Source organism: Canis lupus, chromosome 15, assembly GCF_011100685.1.
Source record: "Canis lupus familiaris isolate Mischka breed German Shepherd chromosome 15, alternate assembly UU_Cfam_GSD_1.0, whole genome shotgun sequence".
NCBI lineage: Eukaryota > Metazoa > Chordata > Mammalia > Carnivora > Canidae > Canis > Canis lupus.
Genome location: NC_049236.1, coordinates 5,529,351 through 5,549,963, shown reverse-complemented (window position 1 = coordinate 5,549,963; position 20,613 = coordinate 5,529,351). Strand labels below are relative to the sequence as shown.

Below are 20,613 nucleotides of genomic sequence, written 5' to 3'. Positions count from 1 at the left end.
TTGTCGCCTGATTCTTAGCTCTGATGGGCTGGAATGACCGGTGACCTCTGGGTGCGTGCTCACGCCCCTTCGATATAATTAACTCCTCAAAAGATGACGGGAGCACCACATCCTCATTCTTCTCCCTTACTGGCACCCGCCACTCTCTTCCTGCCATATTTAATTATAATTTATTTCATCTTGATTTTGAATTCCATTCAATTCACTTCAGCTCAACAAGCATTTAAAAGCGTCTACATTGTACCAGGCCCTGTGCTAAATCCTGGAGGCACGCAAGGCTCAAGGGCCGGACAACAAAGCAGGCTCAAAGCGGCACGATCATCCCCAGTGGTGTGCTAAGACAGACGATCTAACAGGGCTGCCAAAACGCTGGCAGCGACCTGGAGCTGGGTACTCGTGCCCCTCAGTGGCAGACACCTCACGCTGGGGGCACTGAGCAGAGGTGGGCCCCCCACCCCCGGCCTCCAGGATCTCCTATCTGGTACTTTGGGCATAGCAGGCACTCCACAGATGCTCGTAGAATCCTGAGTTAAATAGACAACTTTTCTGAGGGATTCTCTCCCTATGATTCCTACTCCCCATTAGGAGGTAATCAAGAGCTGACAGAATCACAGGCTGCAGAGAGCTGGAGGGTTCTTTCCAGGCCGGATGCTATAGCTCTTGACTTGACACGTGGGCAGAGAAGGGCCAGATGGGTTAAGTGACTTGCCAAGGTCACTCTCTCTTAAGAGGCCAGGCTAAGAAATGTCTCGGGACATGAGGCTTTGGAAAGAAACAGGAAGAGAGGAAACGGTTCTGTGCTACTCAGCTCACGAGCGTCAGAGCCAGTGCACGCGCCAGCCTGTGTGAGTCCAGAGCTGGTGCTCATAGCCAGCCCGGGGCGGCACACGTTTGGTGCAGATGGGAACGTGAGTGTCAGAGCGCAGGCAGGTGTGGGCACAGCTGTGCCCGGGGCAGTGCAGGGGCCTGGGGGGTGCTGAGTGCAGACAAGAGCGTGCTGCGGGGGTGCGTGCAGCGTGGGGACGGTGTGAGGCAGGCTGCGGCTGAGTGAGGGGTGAGGGTGGCTGGAGTGCCCTGGGCCCGGCTACCCACCTGTACTGTCGTCATAGACCACGGTGGCAGACCGCCACTTGAGGTACTGGACCAAGTCGAGGATGGCGTGGCTGAGGGAGGCGTAGTCAGGGTAGAGGTTCACGTAGAAGGTGTCCTTGTTGTCCAGCGGGTGGTGTTTCCAGCGCAGCTGGATGTGGGGCACCTCCAGGGCATTGCAGATGGACTGGACGGCGTTGGTGCAAGAGCCCTGTGATGGTCCGAAGATCGCCACCACGCCCAGCGCCAGCTGGTCACAGGCTGCAACGGAGGGGAAGGGGCGGGGGTCAATGCTGGGCCTCAGCGGGTGGTTGGGGGCTGGGGACAGGGTGGTGCGCTGATTTTGGTGATCCCATGAACATAGCAGAGATCTTCCGAGGGCGGACGACTGAGGCTGCCTGTGAACCTCAGCTCCCTCATCTGGGAGCTGGGGTTGCAGTCCCCCCCGCCTCATGGGATCATAGGAAGGTCGAGCAAGACTGTGCGCACAAGACCCTCAGCACCGCTCCAGTGATGTGGTCATCACTGTGCTGAGCACCCCCAGCTCCAACCTGCCCTGTTCCGGGGTGACGGCTGAGACACCGGCAGGATGAAACACCTACTCACAGTGACGTTAAACCCCAGCCCCCGCCTGCTTCCCCACTTCCCATGTGCTCATCTCACCTCACTGGACATCACCATGTGCGTGTCCAGGATGCGTGTCAGACCGAATGTGTCCCAGATGCAGCCCCCTCTGCCCCTCCAGCCTCCCCTCCTCAGTAAACCAGCTCCACCGTCCTTAGTGCCTTATGCCCTGAGCCCTGGCTTCCTCTTGACTCCTCTCATTCTCTCCTATCCTGCACCCCAAGTGCTTCAGCTTCAGAACGTGCCGGAATCGGGCCACTTCTCACCATCCTCTTCTGCTTGCACTACTGCAGGAGCCTCCTCGGCTGCCCCAGCTTCCTCAGGGGCCCTCCCTACCTTCTTACCTCTCACCACCTCAGGTGGTTACATCACACCTTGGCTCTAAAAGCTCCAATTTCACTCAGTCTAAAAGCTAAAGTCCTCACGGTGACGGACGAGGTCCTGCTTGCTGTGGTTCCTCTCCACCCATGTCCCACTCCTGTCCTCATCACCACCACTACCACTTTTCTGACGTTATCCCATATCCAGTCATACTCCCGAAACCCCATACCCTGCTTTGTTTATTTATTAAATGACCACCGGAAGTCTTGTTCATTTGTTGCCTTTCTACTCCCACTACAATGTCAGTACAAGGCAGCAAGGGCTTGATCTATGTTGTTGAGCACTGTCTCAACAATAAACAGTGCCTTAATGGTACCTAAACGTGCTTAAAACAGTACTTGGTCTGAGTAGGTGCTTCACCAGCCTCTGCTAGGTGCATTAGTATTGAATCCTGGTCTTCCAATAGTTTTCATTCTTGGGGGAGGCCCAGGGGCTCAGGTAGGTCAGAAAGCAGAAGCTTCTGGGGAGGGCAAACAGCGATAGGTACAGCAGAGCTTTAACCAAGCAGCCCCAGGGCATTTGGGGCTCAGAGGGTGGGTGTAGACTCACACAGGGATTGTGCCTGAAAGATCCTGAAAGTGGGACCTTTCAGGGCCAGTCAGGGAGCTCTCGCCCTTTTTTCTGGCAACTGGCTCTGAGTTTCCTGTGGGCTCCTTCGCCTGCTCCACTCCCAGGCCTTGAGGACTAGAGCCCGAGCCTTAGGCGCTGGCCTCCTTCAGGCCCCAGTCATTGGGTTTGAGGATGGTCATATGACCAGTCGGAGTCAACGGGATGCCATGAGACCTCACACCAAGAAGTTAGCACCTTCCCTGTGCAATGGGCCATGCATGGTGTGGGGAATAAGATCTGGCTGTACTGTAGCGACCTTGTGCTCACAAAGAAAGTGCAGTGCTTAAGGAATGGAGTCAGTATGGAGGGGAGCAGAGTCAAAGGCAGAGGAAGAAGAGCTCCTGACCGAGTAGAACTTTGGATTTTGGTTACGTGAATCAATACATTCTTTTTGCTTAAACCATTTAGGATTTGGTGTTTTGTCACCTGCAACCAGAGGAGCCTTAAGCAATCTTTCAATAGAGTGTCAGCAAACTCACCAGCCTGTGGCCATCTCTACCTTTCTCCTTTTGCCTCTAGGACCCTCTGATTGATTACTTAGTCAAACGACTAGTATATTTCTTCCCTTCCACTATCACCTCCAAGAATCTGCCTTTTGGATTTCCCCCTCTGATATGTGCCTGAAGCAGGCAGGCAAATACTTCCTACACCCTCACCCTCACCCAGCCCAACCTCTTAGGTCATGTCTGCCTGCCCGGGCCCAAGGTCTAGATATCTGGTTTGATGGAGGCAGGCGAGAGTGGACCAAACACAAGTTAAGTTTCGGCAGAGGATCATTTAAGAGTGATTTTGAAGGAGGCAATTTTGATTTTGATACCAATTGTGAAGATAATGATAAAGGTGATTGCAGTGATGGCTGTGATGGTGGAGACCATGGTGTGAGGCTGTTGATGATCATGGCCATGGCACCGCTGAAGATGGAACTGATGATAATGTTGATGTTGTAGCATAATGGTGGGATGATGATGGGATTGACGATGATAAAAATATCAATGCTGTGACAGTAATGGCGATGATGCTGGTAGGAATAATGACCATGATATAAGCGTTGATGAGAGAGGAGGTGACAACAGTTTGATGCTGATGACACTGTGGTGATGATGTTGGTGGTGATGGGGCTGGTGATGATAAAGATACTGACACTGTGACAGTCATGAGGAGGAGGAGGAGGATGATCTTAGGGGTGGTGATGTTGGCAAGGGTGTGAATGGAGGTGGTAACTATTTTGGTGGCATTGATGAGATTGGTGATGATGAAGATGTCAATGTCATGACTGTGATGATGGCAGTAGGGAGGATGGCCATGACGCTGGCATTGATGAGATTAGTGATGATGTAGATATCAATGTCATGACTATGATGATGGCAGTAGGAAGGATGGCCATGATCTTGGCACCGATGAGATTAGTGATGATGAAGATGTCAATGTCATGACTGTGATGATGGCAGTAGGAAGGATGGTCATGATGCTGGCACTGATGAGATTAGTGATGATGAAGATGTCAATGTCATGACTGTGACGATGATAACAGGAATGATGGTGATCATGTTGGCCCTGATGAGGCTGGTGATGATGAGGAAGATGTCAATGTCATGACTGACAATGGCAGTAGGAATGATGGCGATGATGTTGGCACTGATGAGATTAGTGATGATGAAGGTGTGGCTGTCTGGCAGTGGCGTGGTGATGATGACAGTAGTAATAGTGATGGCGGTGGTGATGATGTGAAGAGTGGAGGTGATACCTTTGTTGATGGTGATGATAGTAATTGTGATGATGGGGCATTGTCATTGATAGTAGTGACAACAGTGGTACTAGGAGGATTCATCCTGCCAGAGACACAGTGATTAGGTCTCGTGGCTGGGTAGCAGGAAACAGCAGTTCTGTCCTTCACCTGTTTTTCCTCTTTGGCCTCTCTCCTCATCCCCTTTTCTGTCCCCTCCTGTTCCTTTCACCTCCTGAGGATCTTCCAGCCCAGAAGAATGCTGCTGCCCCTAAGGGACCAGGGCAGGGGTTACAGCAGTAGCAGTAGAAGCTTTATCTCCAGATGTTTCCAGGGTAGCAGCCAACTCTTGTTCTGGCAGCCCTGAGCACACACTGCAGTAATTACATTATTTGTAGCTTCAATTTGGAATCCATTTTCTGGTCATTTTACAGTAACTCAATGGTTCACAGTCATTGCAGGAGTCCACAGCCTGAATGCAGCCCCCCCAGCCCCCTTTCCGTGGCAATTGTCATTAGAGCAAAAATTATCCCAATCAATTTGTGTCTTAAAAGGAATTGAACAGCCCAGAGAATAAGTGAAGGCAGAGGAGCCTGGGGAGTGCTGGGTCGATTCCAGGCCTGCTCCGGTCAGGCTTGGAAGAAAACACAGGCACTCTCTGGGTTGCTGGCTCGGGCATCGTTTGGCAGTCACTCATCTTTTAATTTTCCACAAAACATTTAAAAATAAAGACAATAAGTGAAAGTCCCTTTTAATGGAGGAAAGGCCTCTCGGGCCTCCTGTGGAGGGAAGGCGTAATTCTAGCGGAGCTGGTGGGGCATGCAATGCCAGGCCCTGTGCACCGTGCCCACTCCCCCCACGTGGCCCAAGGGGCTGCATCCAGCTGCAGCTGGATTATCATCCTCATTGGGTTAATTAGAAAGAAGCTCAAGGTCATATCCCAGAAGAGTCCTAATGATGATGCTCCAGAGGAATACATTTTCAAAAACCGAAGATCAAAAGAAAAAAATAAAGATCAGGGGAACAAGGGGTTCCCCAAGGGATGGAGTGTGCCTAAAGGGGAGAACCATCCGACTGCAGAAATGCCTCCAGGGTCAGACAGCAGTGGCTCTAACTGCAGCAGGGCTCTGTCTTAGGAATAGTATGTATCGGAGGGGTGTTAAGGGAAAGCGAGGCAGACAGGAGCCTCAAACTTTTTTCTCTGGAGACATAACCCAATACAATACAGTGCATCAATTTTAAGCATAGACTTCTATGAAATTTTACATATAACTGCATCCATGTAGCTACTACTAGGATCAAAATATAAAACATTCCCAAAACCTAAGAGGGTTATCTCTTCCCCTCTCCAGTTAATACCTGCTGCACGCTCCTCCCTCCCCCAGAGGTGACCCCACATTACACCTGCGAGGCTCATCCATGATGTTTTGCATAAGCAGAAATTTTTTTTTCTTTTTTTTTTTTTTTACTACTAATCCAAATTCCATTGTATAAGTATACCCCAATCTATCCATTCTCCTTTTGATGGACCTTTATTTCCCACATTCGGCTGTTATCAATAAAGCGGCCAGGAACTCCCTTGCACACATACATTTAGCTTTAGTGAGACATTTCCAAACTCCCCTGATAAGTTCAACCAGTTTTCACTCTCACCGACACTGTGTAGGAAAAAAAAATCAACCTCAACTCCTACCTCCCACCAAACATAGAAAAATCAGTGTGAGGTAGATCATAGAGCTAATCCTGAAAGACGAAACAACAGAGCTTCTAGAACGTAGGAGGAAATCTTCACGACTTTAGGATAGACAAAAATAGAACACAAAGCCATTAAGCATAATGGAAAATATTGATAAATCAGACTTCTTTAAGTTAAGAACTTTGTTCCTCAAAAGATCTTACTAAAACAGTGAAAAGGCAAGCTCATTTGCAGCAGATACATGCAATCACAAAGGATTCCTACCCATCATATATAGAAGATTCCTACAAGTCAATAAGAAAATGACAAGTGACTCCATTTTAAAAGTGCTTGAAAGGCTGAAAAATCACTCCTGAGGAAAAGGGGATTCAAGTGATCTATTAGCATATAAAAAGATGCTCAAGATCTCTGGTCATCCGGGAAATACAAAGTAAAACCACAATGAGATATCCACCACACCAACCACCAGAAACAAAACTTAACTTTATCACATGTTCGTGATGACATACAGTGATTGCCGCTGCCCTGCGCTGTCCTGGGGGATTGGTGTCAGAACTCTGGAACGCTGTCTGGCCAAACATATGACATCCTATGACCTCGTATTTCTACTCCTGGGTGTCTGCCCACCAAAAAAATGTGCACATTTGTGCACCAAAAGACATCTATGAGAATGTTCATAGCAGCACTACTCTATGGGCCCAAATGGAAACAACATGAATGTCCAATAATAAATACGAGTTTTAAAAATTGTCTTTGTATAATGGAACACTGCACAACAGTGATTAGATTACTGTTACATCCAGCAACATAGATGGATCTCACAGGTATATTGTACACACTGCCAACACGTACACACTGGTCTTCTATTTATGTGAAGTTCAAAAACAACCAGAACAGTCTATGTATGGCACCAGTAGTCAGAACAGTGGTTCTTTAGTCCAGCAGCAAAGAGGCAAGAAGGCGTGTAACCTGGCAGAAGATATGGACAATAATCACATGATTACACACACACATACACACACACACATATCCACCAATCAGGGTTGTGAAAGAGAAGTCCAGAGCTTTATGAGGTGGAGACTTGACTGTGTCTGGGGACTTGGGGAAGGCTCCCCAGAGGACCTAGACAAATGGCAGGGCAGAGGTAGGCTAGGAAAAGGGCATTACAAACAAAGAGAATAAACATGTGCAAAAGCCCTGAGGTGGGAGGAAACATGGCCCTTGGAGGATGGCAGGTAGGGGCAGAACCCAGAGGCCGAGGGAGCAAATGGCACAGATGTGGCTGGAAGGTCACCTTTGGGCTAGACTGGATAGGCCCCCATGGGCTCTGAGCATTTGGGGAAAGAACAACAGGACACGCCAGCCAGGGTTTTAAGCAAACAAGTTACATGGTGGGGGGTTGGAGGGTGTGGCTGTGGTCACAGGGACCCACTGGGCTGGACTTCCAGAGCTGCGTCTTTCTGTCTCAGGTCTACTCACTACTTGGCAGTTCCATGTCATGTAGAACTCTAAGTTCCGGCTGGAGGAAGTGCCTCAGAAGACTCTGGAGTTCTGCCCTGGGCTCACTGCTGCCTGGGGAAGGTCCCCGTGCTGACTCACAAGTGTGCTACTAAAGAGTTGTTGTATTATTTTAGTAACTTTTAGAAAACATGGACAGAATATACCCAGCCTAGCCCTTCGGGGTCATCGTGTCCACATAAACCTCTGTTCTGATTCCAGGCGTTTGTTCTGTGTCCTCACCTTTCCACTGAGCATTTTTGGTTGAGTTCAGCTGCTTTCTAGCTGGACGAGGCCAGGCAGAGGATGCCAGCAGGGACTCTCAGTGGGGAGGTGGATATCTGACTGTACAGGGTTGGCCACAGGGCATGTGGAGAGAGAGCTGGGAGGACACCGGTAGGGAGGAGGGTTGCCAGCGCAAGGAGAAGGGTGATGGGCAAAGGACCACTCTTCGAGGCTATCAGAGTGGAGTTCCTCTAGTGTGTCTGCAGGCTGGCTCTGGGACTCAGGACAGTGGTATCAAAAAAGTCAGGGGCATCGTGCTCAATGTCAGGGATCCTGTGTTCTTGGGTTCACAAGGCATGGAGGAGCAGGGCAGGTGAGATGAGGCCAGCAGTGGAGAAAGTGCCTGTAGATGTGAGGCCCTTAACCTGAAGGCTCAGTGGGTAGAAAGCAAGACAGCCAATGTCCTGAGAGCACAGGCCAATATGGTACCTTGTATGTGCCAGACACTGTTCTAGGCACTTCGCAAAAGTGTGTCCGTTTTGTAGACGAAAAAATTGTATTTTGTTCAAGGTCACAACCAAGATCAGAATGGACAAGGTGCAAGGCTAGGCAGTCTGGCTCCAAGCTCATGCTATGCTGCTTTTCTATGCTAAGGTGTTTACCTACAATGGGGCTTTGGGAAACAGAACCAGCCCCAGGAATCACCTCGGTAGGTCTATACCTGGGAGCCCAGGAGGCCTTGATTAACTACTAGGAACCCCTTTGAAAGACCAAGGGGATCTTTTGAATGTGCCTCAGTCTACCCAAGATGCATGAATGACACTGTCCCTAAGCTCAGCAGGCAGAGGTCCTGGGCAAAGATTCTCAGACTCCCATGCCCCATTCTCACATCATTCATTCATTGATTCATTCAATAATTATTTCACTGAGCACTTACTATACATCAGTCTTCTAGGTGCTAGAGTTATATCAGTTAATAAGAGACAGCCTTCCTTTCAGTGGTGTTGGAAAGAAGGGGAAAGACATCAAACACACACCATTAATTAACTACAAATTGTGACACGCGCCTTGAAGAAGAATAGCAAGGGACTATGATGGCAGATTATAGGAAGGATGATCTTATCTTCCCTGGGAATGAGATTCCTTAGGCCTGAGATTTTTAAATGGAGTTCTGTGGAACTCTTGGGATATATGGAAGCTATTTCTAGAGTTATCTGAGCCTCTAAGTTAATTTCAATTAAGTATGTACATGTGTATAAATTATGTTTTTAAAACAATAACAAAGGAATATATGTGCTATATGCCACACAGGAAACTGCTGGCTCATTCAGGTATCAACAAGTTGCTTTTTTTTTCTCCCTGAGGAGCCTGGAATAAAGTTCTCTAGTCATTTCTGTGGAGTCATTGGAGCTCATTGTAAATGTGTCACTAATAAAGAAGGATGCAATTCAACGTTCGTTTGTTTTGTTCTTTAGAATTCAGGCGTGGGAAAAACTGTTTTACTGGATTTACTAAAACTTATTTTTATGGCATAATTTTCCTGTTACTGTGCAGCTAACACAAAATATGGAAACTATTGAATGCGGAGGCTAATATCAAACTTCAAGTGTCATCCACAGCCCTCTGGGGTCAAATTACGTTAGCCATAGAAGCAGCCTCATTGTTTTTAGTAAGTCTTTTTACAGCAACTAAATGTTGTATAGTTGAATTACTCATATTCTGGGTGGGGTTTCAATGAAAGAAAAACAAGTCTGGAAATGCCGGTTCCGGTTCAAAGGTGCTGGGGAGAAGAGCTGACCTTCTCATTGCTAACTCCCCCACCCCACCTTGGGTCTCATTCTCCACCTCCTCCCATGGTTCCCTCATTCCTTCACGGCACATGCCAGTGGCTTGGAAATTCCTGAGGGACAATCTGGGGGAGGACACAGCCTACACTGAACTGGAAATGTGGCAGGTCCCCAAACCAGGCAGACCAGGCTCTAAACATCCAGCCTACGAGAGCATGGGCCTGTTTTCAGGACCCCGGACAGCAAACACAACTCCTCTGTCCACAAGCTTGGAAGAGTCAAAGCTGCAAACTCACCCTTCTTGGTGGCCTCGAAGCTGTCATGAAAGTGAATCCTCTGGATGTCATAGGTCAAGGTTGTGTTGGGCAGCAGAGTCCTGTTCCTGTTGATGATGTTGGCAGAAAATCGAAAGGCATGCTCCTCAGCATTCATGACCTGGGCGTTGGGGCCGTCCGCATACTCAAAGATTCCTCCTGTAAGAGATGGGTAAAATCATGTGTAGCTGGGGAAGGGGGTGGGTGGGGGTAGAGCATGCTAACAAAGATGCTTGGCTCAGAAGGTTTTATGGACAAGATTTTCCCCCTCACACAAAATGCTCAATACTATCCTAGATAATTCCATGCTTAGAAATCATGCTAGAGCATAAGAAATACCAAGATCCTCCTAGTTCATTTCACTCAGCCAGCAACAGAGACTGACAACACAGACTGCCAAACAGAGCCAAATAAAATGCCCAACTTATTAATATTGTTATGAAAATTCTCAATAGAGTGCTGGCAAGTAGAATCTATTAGAATACTACAAGGATAACATACCATGACCAAGCACAGTTATATTCAATATAAAGAAAAGGTGGTTCAACATAAAGAAATCTATGAATATCATTCCATCGCATCAATAGTCCAAAGGAAAACATAACATATGATCAACTCACAAGATGCAAAAAGGCATTTCATAAAACCCAATATCTACTGCTGTTTTTTTTCTACTGCTGTTAAGAATGCTTAGCACCAGAAAAGCTACTGCCATGAAGCCTCTTTAGATCAAATTCGCTTTCAATATCACACTAATGGTGAACACAGGAGACATTCTCATTAAAGAGATAAAGGAAGGAAAAAAAAAGAGATAAAGGAAGGGTAAAGATTCAAACCATACCATTAGCCAACAAAATAAGAAAGAAAAAAGGATTTAGAGACACACCTCTTAGAAAGAAAAAAAATTCTTGCAAACAAGATAAATGTTTTCCTACAAACCCTTAATCCCCCACCCCCACAAAAACTAGTTAAGAACTAGTAAGAGAGTCTAGTTAAATGACCAGTCAGCACAAATTAATACCATTTCTTTATATCAGTAACAACCAGTAAGAAAAATTAATGGCAAAAGATCTTCTTTCTGAGACCAACAAAAATATTAAATAACAAGTAACAAAAAAAAAAAAAACAAGTGTGCAATTTCAGCATTAAAAATGACAAAAAACACTAAAAGGGAGAGATGTAACAGCAGACTTAAGTGAGGAGGCATGGCATGCTCCAGGACAGTTAGGCTCAAGAATAGAGGTGTTGGTTCATTACAAATTAATTTTTCAATGTAATGCCATCCCAGTCAGAATCACAGAAGGATTTTTCTTTTACTGGACAGGATGCCTCTAAAATGCATCTGGAGGACTAATCAGGAGATAGCAGCCTAAAGAGATGACAGGTGATCTGCACTGCCAGATTTAAAATGTATCATAAAAGCCAAAATAATTAAAAACATGTCCTAATGGCATATGAAAATACAGACAGATCAATGGGATGAGATAAAAAGCCCCCAGAAAGAGAATCGAGTAGAGATAAGTATTTAAGACATGACAAAGGTGGCTATTTCCAACCAGTAGGTAAAATATAAATTATTCATTAATAGTACTGAAACAATTATTCAATTATTTGGGAGAAATTTAAGTTAGATTCCAATCTTAAGCCATCTATCAAAATAAGTTCCAAACAGATTAAAGATTAAATAGGAAAAGTAATGGAAGGCAGGAGGAGAGAAAAGCCTCAAAGTACCAAAAAGGAAGATGTAGGTGAATATTATACAATATTGAGGAGGAGGAGACCTTTCCAAGCATTATAATAAAGTCAGAAACCATAGGAGAAATGCTGATAACTCCATAGAAATAACATATATCAAATAATAATATATCAAAACTACCATCCAGAAAATTAAATGGCAAACATCAAACTTGGAAAAATATTTGTAACATATTTGGCAGTATAAAAGTTGATATTCTTATTTTATAAAAACAAACACTTCAAAGTCAACAAAAAAGACAAATACTCCAATAGAAAAATGTGCAAAGGGCAACCATGGGCATTTCACTAGAGAAAAAAATATTACAAAGGAGCTATTAATGTATGAAGCAACGTGTGCTCTCCCTAAAAATCATAAACTCCATTTCAACCAACAGTGAGAAACCACATCTTGCCCGCCCCATTGCCAAACATAAAATAACTTATAACACCCAGCTTTGCTGAGGGCATTTGGAAACAGACACTTGCTTAATTGTTGGTAGAAGTGGCAACTGGTATACCTCGCCTTCCTGGTGGTCACCAGAAAATATCAAAAGCCTTAAAAATGCTTAGGTCTTTGACTAAATACTTCTCCTTGACTCATTACTTCAGTTTCCAGGAAGTGACTCCAACAGCAATGGTGGACACACTGGTCATGTATGGGGAGGGGATCTAGAGATGTCCAACACCAGAGAAAGAGTCAATACATTATAATAAGCTATATAATTCCCATATAACAGCAAAAGTATAATGATTTGGGAAGTGCCTACGACATATTTTTTAAGTGAAAAGCAAAGGTTATAATGTTGGAGATGCAGTGCGATTCCACATTAGAAGAGAAAGAACAGAATGGGGATGGCTGGGTGGCTCAGTGGTTGAGCCACTGGGGTCCTGGGGATTGAGTCTTGCATCAGGCTCCCTTCAGGGAGCCTGCTTCTCCTTCTGCCTCTCTCTCTGTGTGTCTCTCTTGAGTGAATAAATAAAGTCTTTTAAAAATAAAAAAAATTTAAAAAGGAAGAACAGAAGGAATATAAGGAGGAATTTATACAATTGACAAAAAATAGGAAGCACTTCAAAACAGCACAAGTGAATAGCCCTATGTTGTAGATTTCTTATTTTGTTCTTTTTACTTGTCTTCATTTTCCAAACGAAGCTTTAGGTTTTCTTTACTCTTTTAAAAAGTCAGCTTCGTGGAGGTAATATTGACATTAAGAAATTCCACAAAATGCATCTTGTTTTATGTGTACAGTGATTTTTGGCAAATTCATGGAATTGTGTGACCATCATCACAATTGTGAACATTCCTATCACCCCAATGAGATCCCTTGAGCCCGTTTACGGTCAAATCACTGTTCTCAGCCCCAGTCGCAGGCAACCGCTAATTTACTTTCCATCTCTAGAGATTTATCTTTTCTGGACATTTCATACAGATGGAATCATGCAATAGGTGGTCTTCTGCACTTGGTTCCCTTCACTTAGTGTGTTTTTGAGCCTTATTCACATTGTAGTGCAGATCAGTGCTTCATTCCTTTTTACTGTTAAATAATATTACTTTCTACAGTTTTACTGCATCTTATTTATCCATTTACCACCAAGTTAATGGGTATTTGGGTTGTTTCCATCATTTTGAAAAAAAATTTTTTTGAAGTGACTATTTTAAAAAGTGAACAAATCAATCTGCCCCCCACCCCAGTCTTCCAGAAGGCTTACAATTTGTAACATGTAGTGTTGTAAGCATGTGAGTCTGCGTGGGGGTGCATAAACATGGTGGGCACACCCATAAAACAAGACGAGAAGAACGCATTCCAAAATGTCAAGAGGGCTTCCCTCTGAATGGCACGATTATGGGTGACTTTAATTTCCTTCTTTGTGTTTTTCTGTATTTTCCAAAAGTTCTGCAGTGAACATGTGTTATATTTCTAATCAGAAAAGCCATCATGTGATAGTGTGTATGTGTTTAAAGGAAAATAGATGATCAAAATACCATATGATCCAGTAATTCTGGGGATTTTAATTTAATGCTAGGGATTTAGCATTTCTAGGGATATAAATTTAGAATAAGTTAGAGATACATAAACACATTTATGTAGAAGGATATTCTTGACATAATATTGAAAAAATAGAAACAACTTAATGTCCCAGAGAAGGAGATTAATCAAGGTATTAAAAGTCATCCATATGGCAGGATAACTTGCAGGCATTAGGAGTCAAGGAATAGGATGGCATGATATGGTATCCAAGATTTCCTTCAAAATCACAGGGGAGGGGAGCGTGTGAAGGACGTCCAGATAGGGCAGGAAAGGTCATGGGTTGCTGTTCCCTGGGGCCAGGTCATGGGTACCCAGGGCTCCATTATACCATTCTCCCTAAGTGGCTATGACAGACATCCTCCGTAATAAAATATTCTTTAAGACCATTGTATAAATAAGACAAAATGAGCAAATCGTGGTAGTGCAATCTGAAAAGAGACACAATATTATTTGCAGACGCTTATTACTGTTTTCTTAACAACTCAAGAGAATCAGATGGAAACCAAGTAGAAACGAGACAGCTCATCAAGGAGCCAGCATGCAAATACAGGAAAACAGACAGCCTTCCTATACATCAGCAATAAACACTGAGGAATTATAAGGACAAAGAGAGACCCTATTCACAAAGGCAACAACGACAAAATAAAAAATAAAATACTTTACAATAAACGTGCAATTCTTATACCAAGGAAACTACAAAACTTTACTGGAGGACATAAAAGGAGGCTTGAATAAATGGAGAGACATTACTTTCTCCTGGAAGAGAAGGCTCAATATTGTAAAGATGTCAGTTCTCCTCAAATTAATTTATAAATTTAATGCAATTCCAATTAAAACCAAAAAGGACATTCCAGAAGGGCATACACCAAAATGTTAACAGAGGTTCTTTCTAGAAAGTAAAAAGATAATGGATTGCTTTGCTTAGTGCTTTTTTTCCTCAAGTCCTCTGCACTAGCAAGAGCTTTGGCAATAAGGAAAAAAGCTTTAAAAAAAAAATGCTCTTATGGAATACTTAATGATATAGAAAATGCTCATTCTCCACCCCACCAAAGCAACAAAATTATATTACAGTTTGAAATCTATTTATCAAACTAAAAGCACATTATCTCTATTTATAGAAAAAAAGACTGGAAATTTTTGTACCAACATTTGACCAACGAGTTTATGGATAGAAGGGGTTTATGGATACTTTTAGCTTGCTCCTTGTATTATCTTGATTTTTCCAGGTTATTTACAATAAATATGCATTACTATTATTTTATTTTTTTAAGGTTTTATTTATTTATTTGAGAGAGAGGAAGCGAGAGACAGAACACAAGCAGAGGGAGAGGGGCAGAGGGAGAAACAGGCCCCCTGCTCAGCAGAGGGCGCCTGATGCAGGGCTCAATCCCAGGACCCCGGGATCATGACCTGGGCTGAAGGACCCCAGCTTAACTGACTGAGCCACCCAGGTGCCCCTATTTTTATTGCTTTAAAATGTAAAAGAGAAGCCCAGGAGGAAGTCTGGTCATTATAGATCCCCATCCCAAATGAGGATTGCAGGTCAGGGGACAAGGAGCCATTTCCTAGGGCTTCACCCCTTCCTGGTCTCTCCCATCTTGGCAGGTGGGGAGGAAAGGTGAGAGGTTGATACCTCAGTGGGGGTGGTGACACATCGCAGGCACTGAGACCCCAGCCAGGGGATCTCTGCCACAGGCCAACCTGCCAGTGAATCCTAGGGCACCAAGAGAAGTTAGCAGCAGGCTCCTGCCCACAAGGAACGCTCAGGCAACGCTAAGCAGCCAATAACCAGCCTATGTGTGGGGCTCAGCTGTTGGGACTCAAAAGTGCAAAGGTTCCCAACTCGGACTCCGGTGACCATTATGCCTCCATCTGAACCCTGGCTCTTTCCCCTGGGAGAAGTCACTCAATCTCTCTGAGACTCAGTTTCTCCATCTGCAAAACGGAGTGCATAACTTCCAAGGGTTGACCCTTGCAAGGAAGGAGGAAAACAATGTAACGAAATGCACGTCACAGGGAGAGAACGGAATTCATGGCAATTCTTAAAAAGAAGAAACAACGCCATTTAGAAAACCAAAATGAGTTTTAAACTTCTACGTTCTAGGGCAGGGGCTGACACACTTTTTTTCTGGAAGGGATCAGATGGTGAGTATTTTTGGCTTTGTGGGCCAGATGGTCACCTCAACAACATTTCCACAGTAACATGAAAGCAACAGACAATATGTATGCAAACAGGTAGAGCGGCGTTTTGATAAAACTTTATCTATAAAAACAGGTGGCTGGCTGGATTTGGCCAGGGGGCCATAGTTCACCCTCTCTTCTAGGGGAAGGGCAGTCTTCATCTTAGAGGTAAATGTCCTGTAGGGTCTGGGTGGAGAAGATAAGACGGTGATAGTACTAACCTGCTGGCACGGGGTACAAAGATGGGATGATGATTTTGAATGGGGAGGTGGGGAGAGGGGCCTAAGATGAAGGGGGCAGGTATGATGTGGACCCAAAAAGAGAAAAAGGAAGAGAATATGACCCATGGTCAAAGGTGGAGGAGACCAGTAGGAAACCCTCAGTGGCAGGAAGAGGCCCTGTTAGCACAGGGGTGCTGGGTGTTTAGTCTTCAGGGAGCCTGCCCCTGTGCTGTCTCTTTACAGGAGACCTGACATTTAGTAAAGTCGGCCACGGAAAATGGACACCAGCTTGTGCTCTTTGGGGAAAGCGACAGGAGGCAGGCAGTGCCCAGCACAGGGCGAACGGGGGCAGAAAGAAGACAAGAGGTGCAGGAGGTGGGATGGGAGAGAAGACAGGTTGGAATAAGCAGAGACTCAGAGACAAGAGGCCCTGGAGCATTCTCGGAGACACTGCCGGCAAGAGGTTGTCCCTCCCCCACTCCCACGCTTGGGGCAAGGATAGGCATCATGGAACTTGAACATGTAAAGCGCCAGGTGACCCCAAAGGTTTGAATGTCTAGGGACACCCAGGCAACAAATATATGGGTACAACACAGAGGCTCAGAGAGTGGGATCTGGAAGCAGCAGACCTGGGTTTGAACCTTCCATTCCTAGGCTGCCCTTCTCTCCAGAGAACTGCACTCAGTTGAAGGGGCCACCTTGCCCAGAAGGTTACCCCACTCACTTTGCCCCCAGGGGCAGTTGGCAGCCACTGATGACTCACGAACACTGGGGCCCAAAAGGGTGTTCCCCTTGCCTCGGGATGGGGTTAATTTTGTGATGCACGCATGCTCCAGAGCCCCCCTAGCACCGCCACCATGTGGCATCAGGCAATGGCCAGATCTCACCCCAAGCAGCATCTCTGCCTAGACCTGTCCCCATGTCTATGCTGCTTTGCTTATCCCCTGACGCAGTTTTCCTAAAGAAGTCTCTTCCCTCCTACCGACCTCCTGCATCTCAATCCCTGCCTCAGGCTCTGCATCTGGGAGACCCGACCTAAGATGCGGATGACATTGCTCCAGGGCAAGTATCAACCACACTTCACCTTTCATGCTTCTGAAGGAAGGGAAAGGGGGCACTGAGACTCATCAACCGATAGACCATCAAGGGTTCTTCTACCCTCTTCCTACTGGTTCTTCCTTTCTCCTTTCGTGTAGGGGTCCTGCACAGATCAGGGAGCTTTAGGAGCTCAGGGTCTGATGGGCTAGGGTTCTGATCCACGCTCCACCCCATGGAAGAAAGGCTGCTTTGGGTCTTGGCTTCTGGAGAGAGCACCCTGCCCCACATAGAAGCAGTTCCCCCACTCAATTGGCTCCTCTCCATTCTCTCCCTTCCCATACATTCCTCATGATCGTTATTTAAAGAGGCTAATAAGTAGGTTGGCACCGTTGATTAATGCATAATCTTAATCATGATTGCATAGTGTAATTGGCATTAATTTGAAGAGCCAGTTCATTATGAAAATAATTGTCACTGCTTTCTGCTTTAATAAAATGGAGCAGAGACACCAGGGTTGCTGAGGAACTGGGATGGGGTGTGTGTGTGTGTATGTGTGTGTGTGTGTGTGTGTGAGAGAGAGAGAGAGAGAGAAAGAGAGAGAGAGATGGGTCCCCGTGCTCTCTGGGTGGAGCACAGCCAGAACTAGAACATTTTCTTTAAACAAAATCTTGAGTGGAAACCCACTGGGGTAAAACTACTACTACTACTACTGCTGCTGTTGCTGCTGCTGCTGCTGCTGCTGCTGCTGCTGCTACTACTAAACAACTTATGTGTCAGGGACGATGTGAGTGCCTTCCACACGCTTCATTTAATACTCAAAGAACCTCTACAACCCCACTAGATAGAAACTACTATTGTCCATTTTACATAAAATGGAGGCCCGGGGAGGTTCGGGTGCTGTTGTGACCACAGTGTAGTAGATTCCTTTCTGCAACCTAAGCCAGCTGATTGGAGCCGATTGTGACATTTTTGGGAGTTTTCAATGTGCGCTGGCAGCTTGAAATCAGCCGCCATAGGAGTATTTACACCACAGAAATAAGCAGATGCTACAAGTTAGGGTTTTTTGTTTTTGTTTTTGTTTTTGTTTCCCTGAAAAGTGTATTTCCCTGCACTCCACTGCCCTGGCCTGTGTCCATCACCTGGGCACTTAAAGACTCGATACCACGGTTTCCCGAGAAGGGTCTGGTGGCTCCCAGGGCAACCCCAAGCACAGCGCAAAAACCAGTAGCTCAAAACTCCCCTCATCTCCAGATGGAAACTCAGGGGCAGGGGTGGGCGAAGGAGGGAATGCATCAGCTGGCCAGCCAGAACCAGCCTCCTTCTTGCTCCTTCTCTGATGATGTGCTGTTGTATATTTTGAGAAACATTCTGTATACCCTAAGCAAAATGCCCATTTTGGCTGTTTACTTGTCTGTTAAGTAGGCTCCACACCCAGCATGGAGCCCAAGGTGGGGCCTGCACTCATGACCCTGAGATCATGGCCTGAGCTGAGAGCAACAGTCAGACACTTAACCGATGGAGCCACCCAGGTGTCCCCAAAGTGCCCATATTTTAAAAACTGCTTTTTCTACTTCTGGAAATGTGCCCAAATGGCAGAATTTTCCTGTCTCCCAGGTGAGCCTACCATGGCAGCCTGTGTCAAGCTGAACTGTGACCACAAAAAACAGGAAGAAGGACTGTCACAGCTTCCCTGCCAGGCCTCATCCCTACAACATTAAGGGCAAGGACCCCGGTGGCACCTTCAACACCTATTCCCTCTGGTCAGATGGCCCTAGAGATACCCAGAGGCTCAGGTCTTGGGGCAGATGACAGTGGAAGGCTGAGTCCCTTTGCTTGAGCCCATGATCCCACCACTGTCTAAGGCTGGTCTCCAGTCCGTTGGGATTTTCCTTTTTTTAAAAAAAATTTTGAACAACTTTGTGCTCCTGAATTTGGCCCCTGCATAAAGCAGCCCAGCCCTGAGCGTAGTGAGCCTAGGAGACTCGGCAGGGCCTGCGCTTGCCTCCCCCGTCTGTCTGGCAGCTGAGTCCCAGGAGACACACGCGTTCCCAGCACCAGGCCCAGGCACTATCTTGTCCTCCGGGAGCTTGAGTCTGCTCTTTCTTTTCTGGTCCACTTTGTTCTTTTTCTGAAGTTTCCAAGGTGTCGTGGAGATTAATTGAGACACTGATCAGCGAGATTGTTGCTAACAGCCTCTTCCGGGGGCCGCCTCCCTGTCTGTTCCCATCAGGTTCTCTTCTCCCTGCCAGGGCCCCTGCGGCTCTGTGCAGCCTGTGGGCTGGGAGAACCGGGCTCTGCTCTCTATGCACCTTAGCCAGCCCTTGGGGGACCCCGATGGTGCCTCTGAACTTGCTTTTGGGCCTCTGTGTGCTGTTGTCACAGCAGGAGGAGGAGTCGGGGGACAAGTTAGCTGGCTTTCCCCGCTGGGCGTAATAGGTGGTTTGTGGAAGGCAAGCAGTGCCCAGCAGAAAAGCCCGAGGATGGCCTTTCTGAGGTCGTGGGCAGGGAGAGGGGGCAAGGAGTAGGTATGCCTCCCCTCATTCATTCCTCCCTCCCTCCCTCCCTCCCTCCCTCCCTCCCTCCCTCCCTCCCTTCCTTCCTTCCCCAAGCAGTTTCTTGGCTCCTGCGGGGAACAAGGGCTGTGTGCTGGCCGCTGTGCCTGAGTCAGCTTGCGGCTGGGCATCCTCCCAGGCCTTCAGGAGCTCACAGCGTGGGCAAGGAGATGAGAGGAGGGGCACAAATGAACACACTACACGCCTAAAGATTCTCCATGTGACAAGAACGGTCAGACAGCTGGTGAGACTCAGAAGAGTGCCTTGGAGGGCTTCACGGAGGAGGCGGCATCTGACCTGCCCCAGCTGAGCAGCGGTGTGTGGGGAGACTGGGCCTGGGCTGGCGGCCTGGGCGGGAGACGCCTTGCTGCGGAGGGTGCAGGGGGGGGAGGGCATCCAGGCAGGAGGGGGCACTGGTCAGTGAGGAGGAGCCGAAGGGATGTGGGGTCTGGGATGGGTCTGGATGAGGACGCAAGTAGGTCAGGGAGTGGGTGCCGCAGGGACCCCACCACTTCCCGGCTGTGTGACCGTGGGCAGGTCCTTCCCTCCTGGGTGTCTCCCTTTGGTCTGTGGAAACCAGGGCTATTAGCAGCACTTACCACACAGCTATTTTGAGGCCTAAATGGCAAAAATCATCGAAGGCCCCCTGTAAGCCCTGGAGAGGAGCAAGAAGTTCCTATCCCGAGGGGCCAGGACGCTGGGGAGCACTTCCCGGACACGGGGCATCAGAGAAGCAGCGGAGCCAGCCAGAGGCCCCAGGGGAGGGGCTCCTGATTGAGTTCCGGGGCCTGGTGGCAGTTGTTTTAATTGATCTGGTGATATGTGGAGCTTTGTCTGGAGAACGCGGGGACGTGCAAGTCAAATACCGCAGGATCGACCGCGTCGGGAGGGTGGCTGGAGGCTCCAGCGGTG

At 46.9% G+C, this 20,613-nt stretch overlaps 1 protein-coding gene across 1 annotated transcript in view; it reads right to left on the bottom strand.

Moving 5' to 3' along the window:
* The window catches only part of GRIK3 (glutamate ionotropic receptor kainate type subunit 3), a 221,037-nt gene that overhangs the window by 76,905 nt on the left and 123,519 nt on the right, over nucleotides 1-20,613 (bottom strand). Inside the window, exons 2-3 of the mRNA XM_038557875.1 lie at nucleotides 9,928-10,104; nucleotides 1,093-1,350 (exon numbers count right to left, since the gene is read on the bottom strand). Of these exons, the coding sequence (XP_038413803.1) occupies nucleotides 1,093-1,350; nucleotides 9,928-10,104 (435 nt within the window). The remainder of the gene's footprint in view (nucleotides 1-1,092; nucleotides 1,351-9,927; nucleotides 10,105-20,613) is intronic.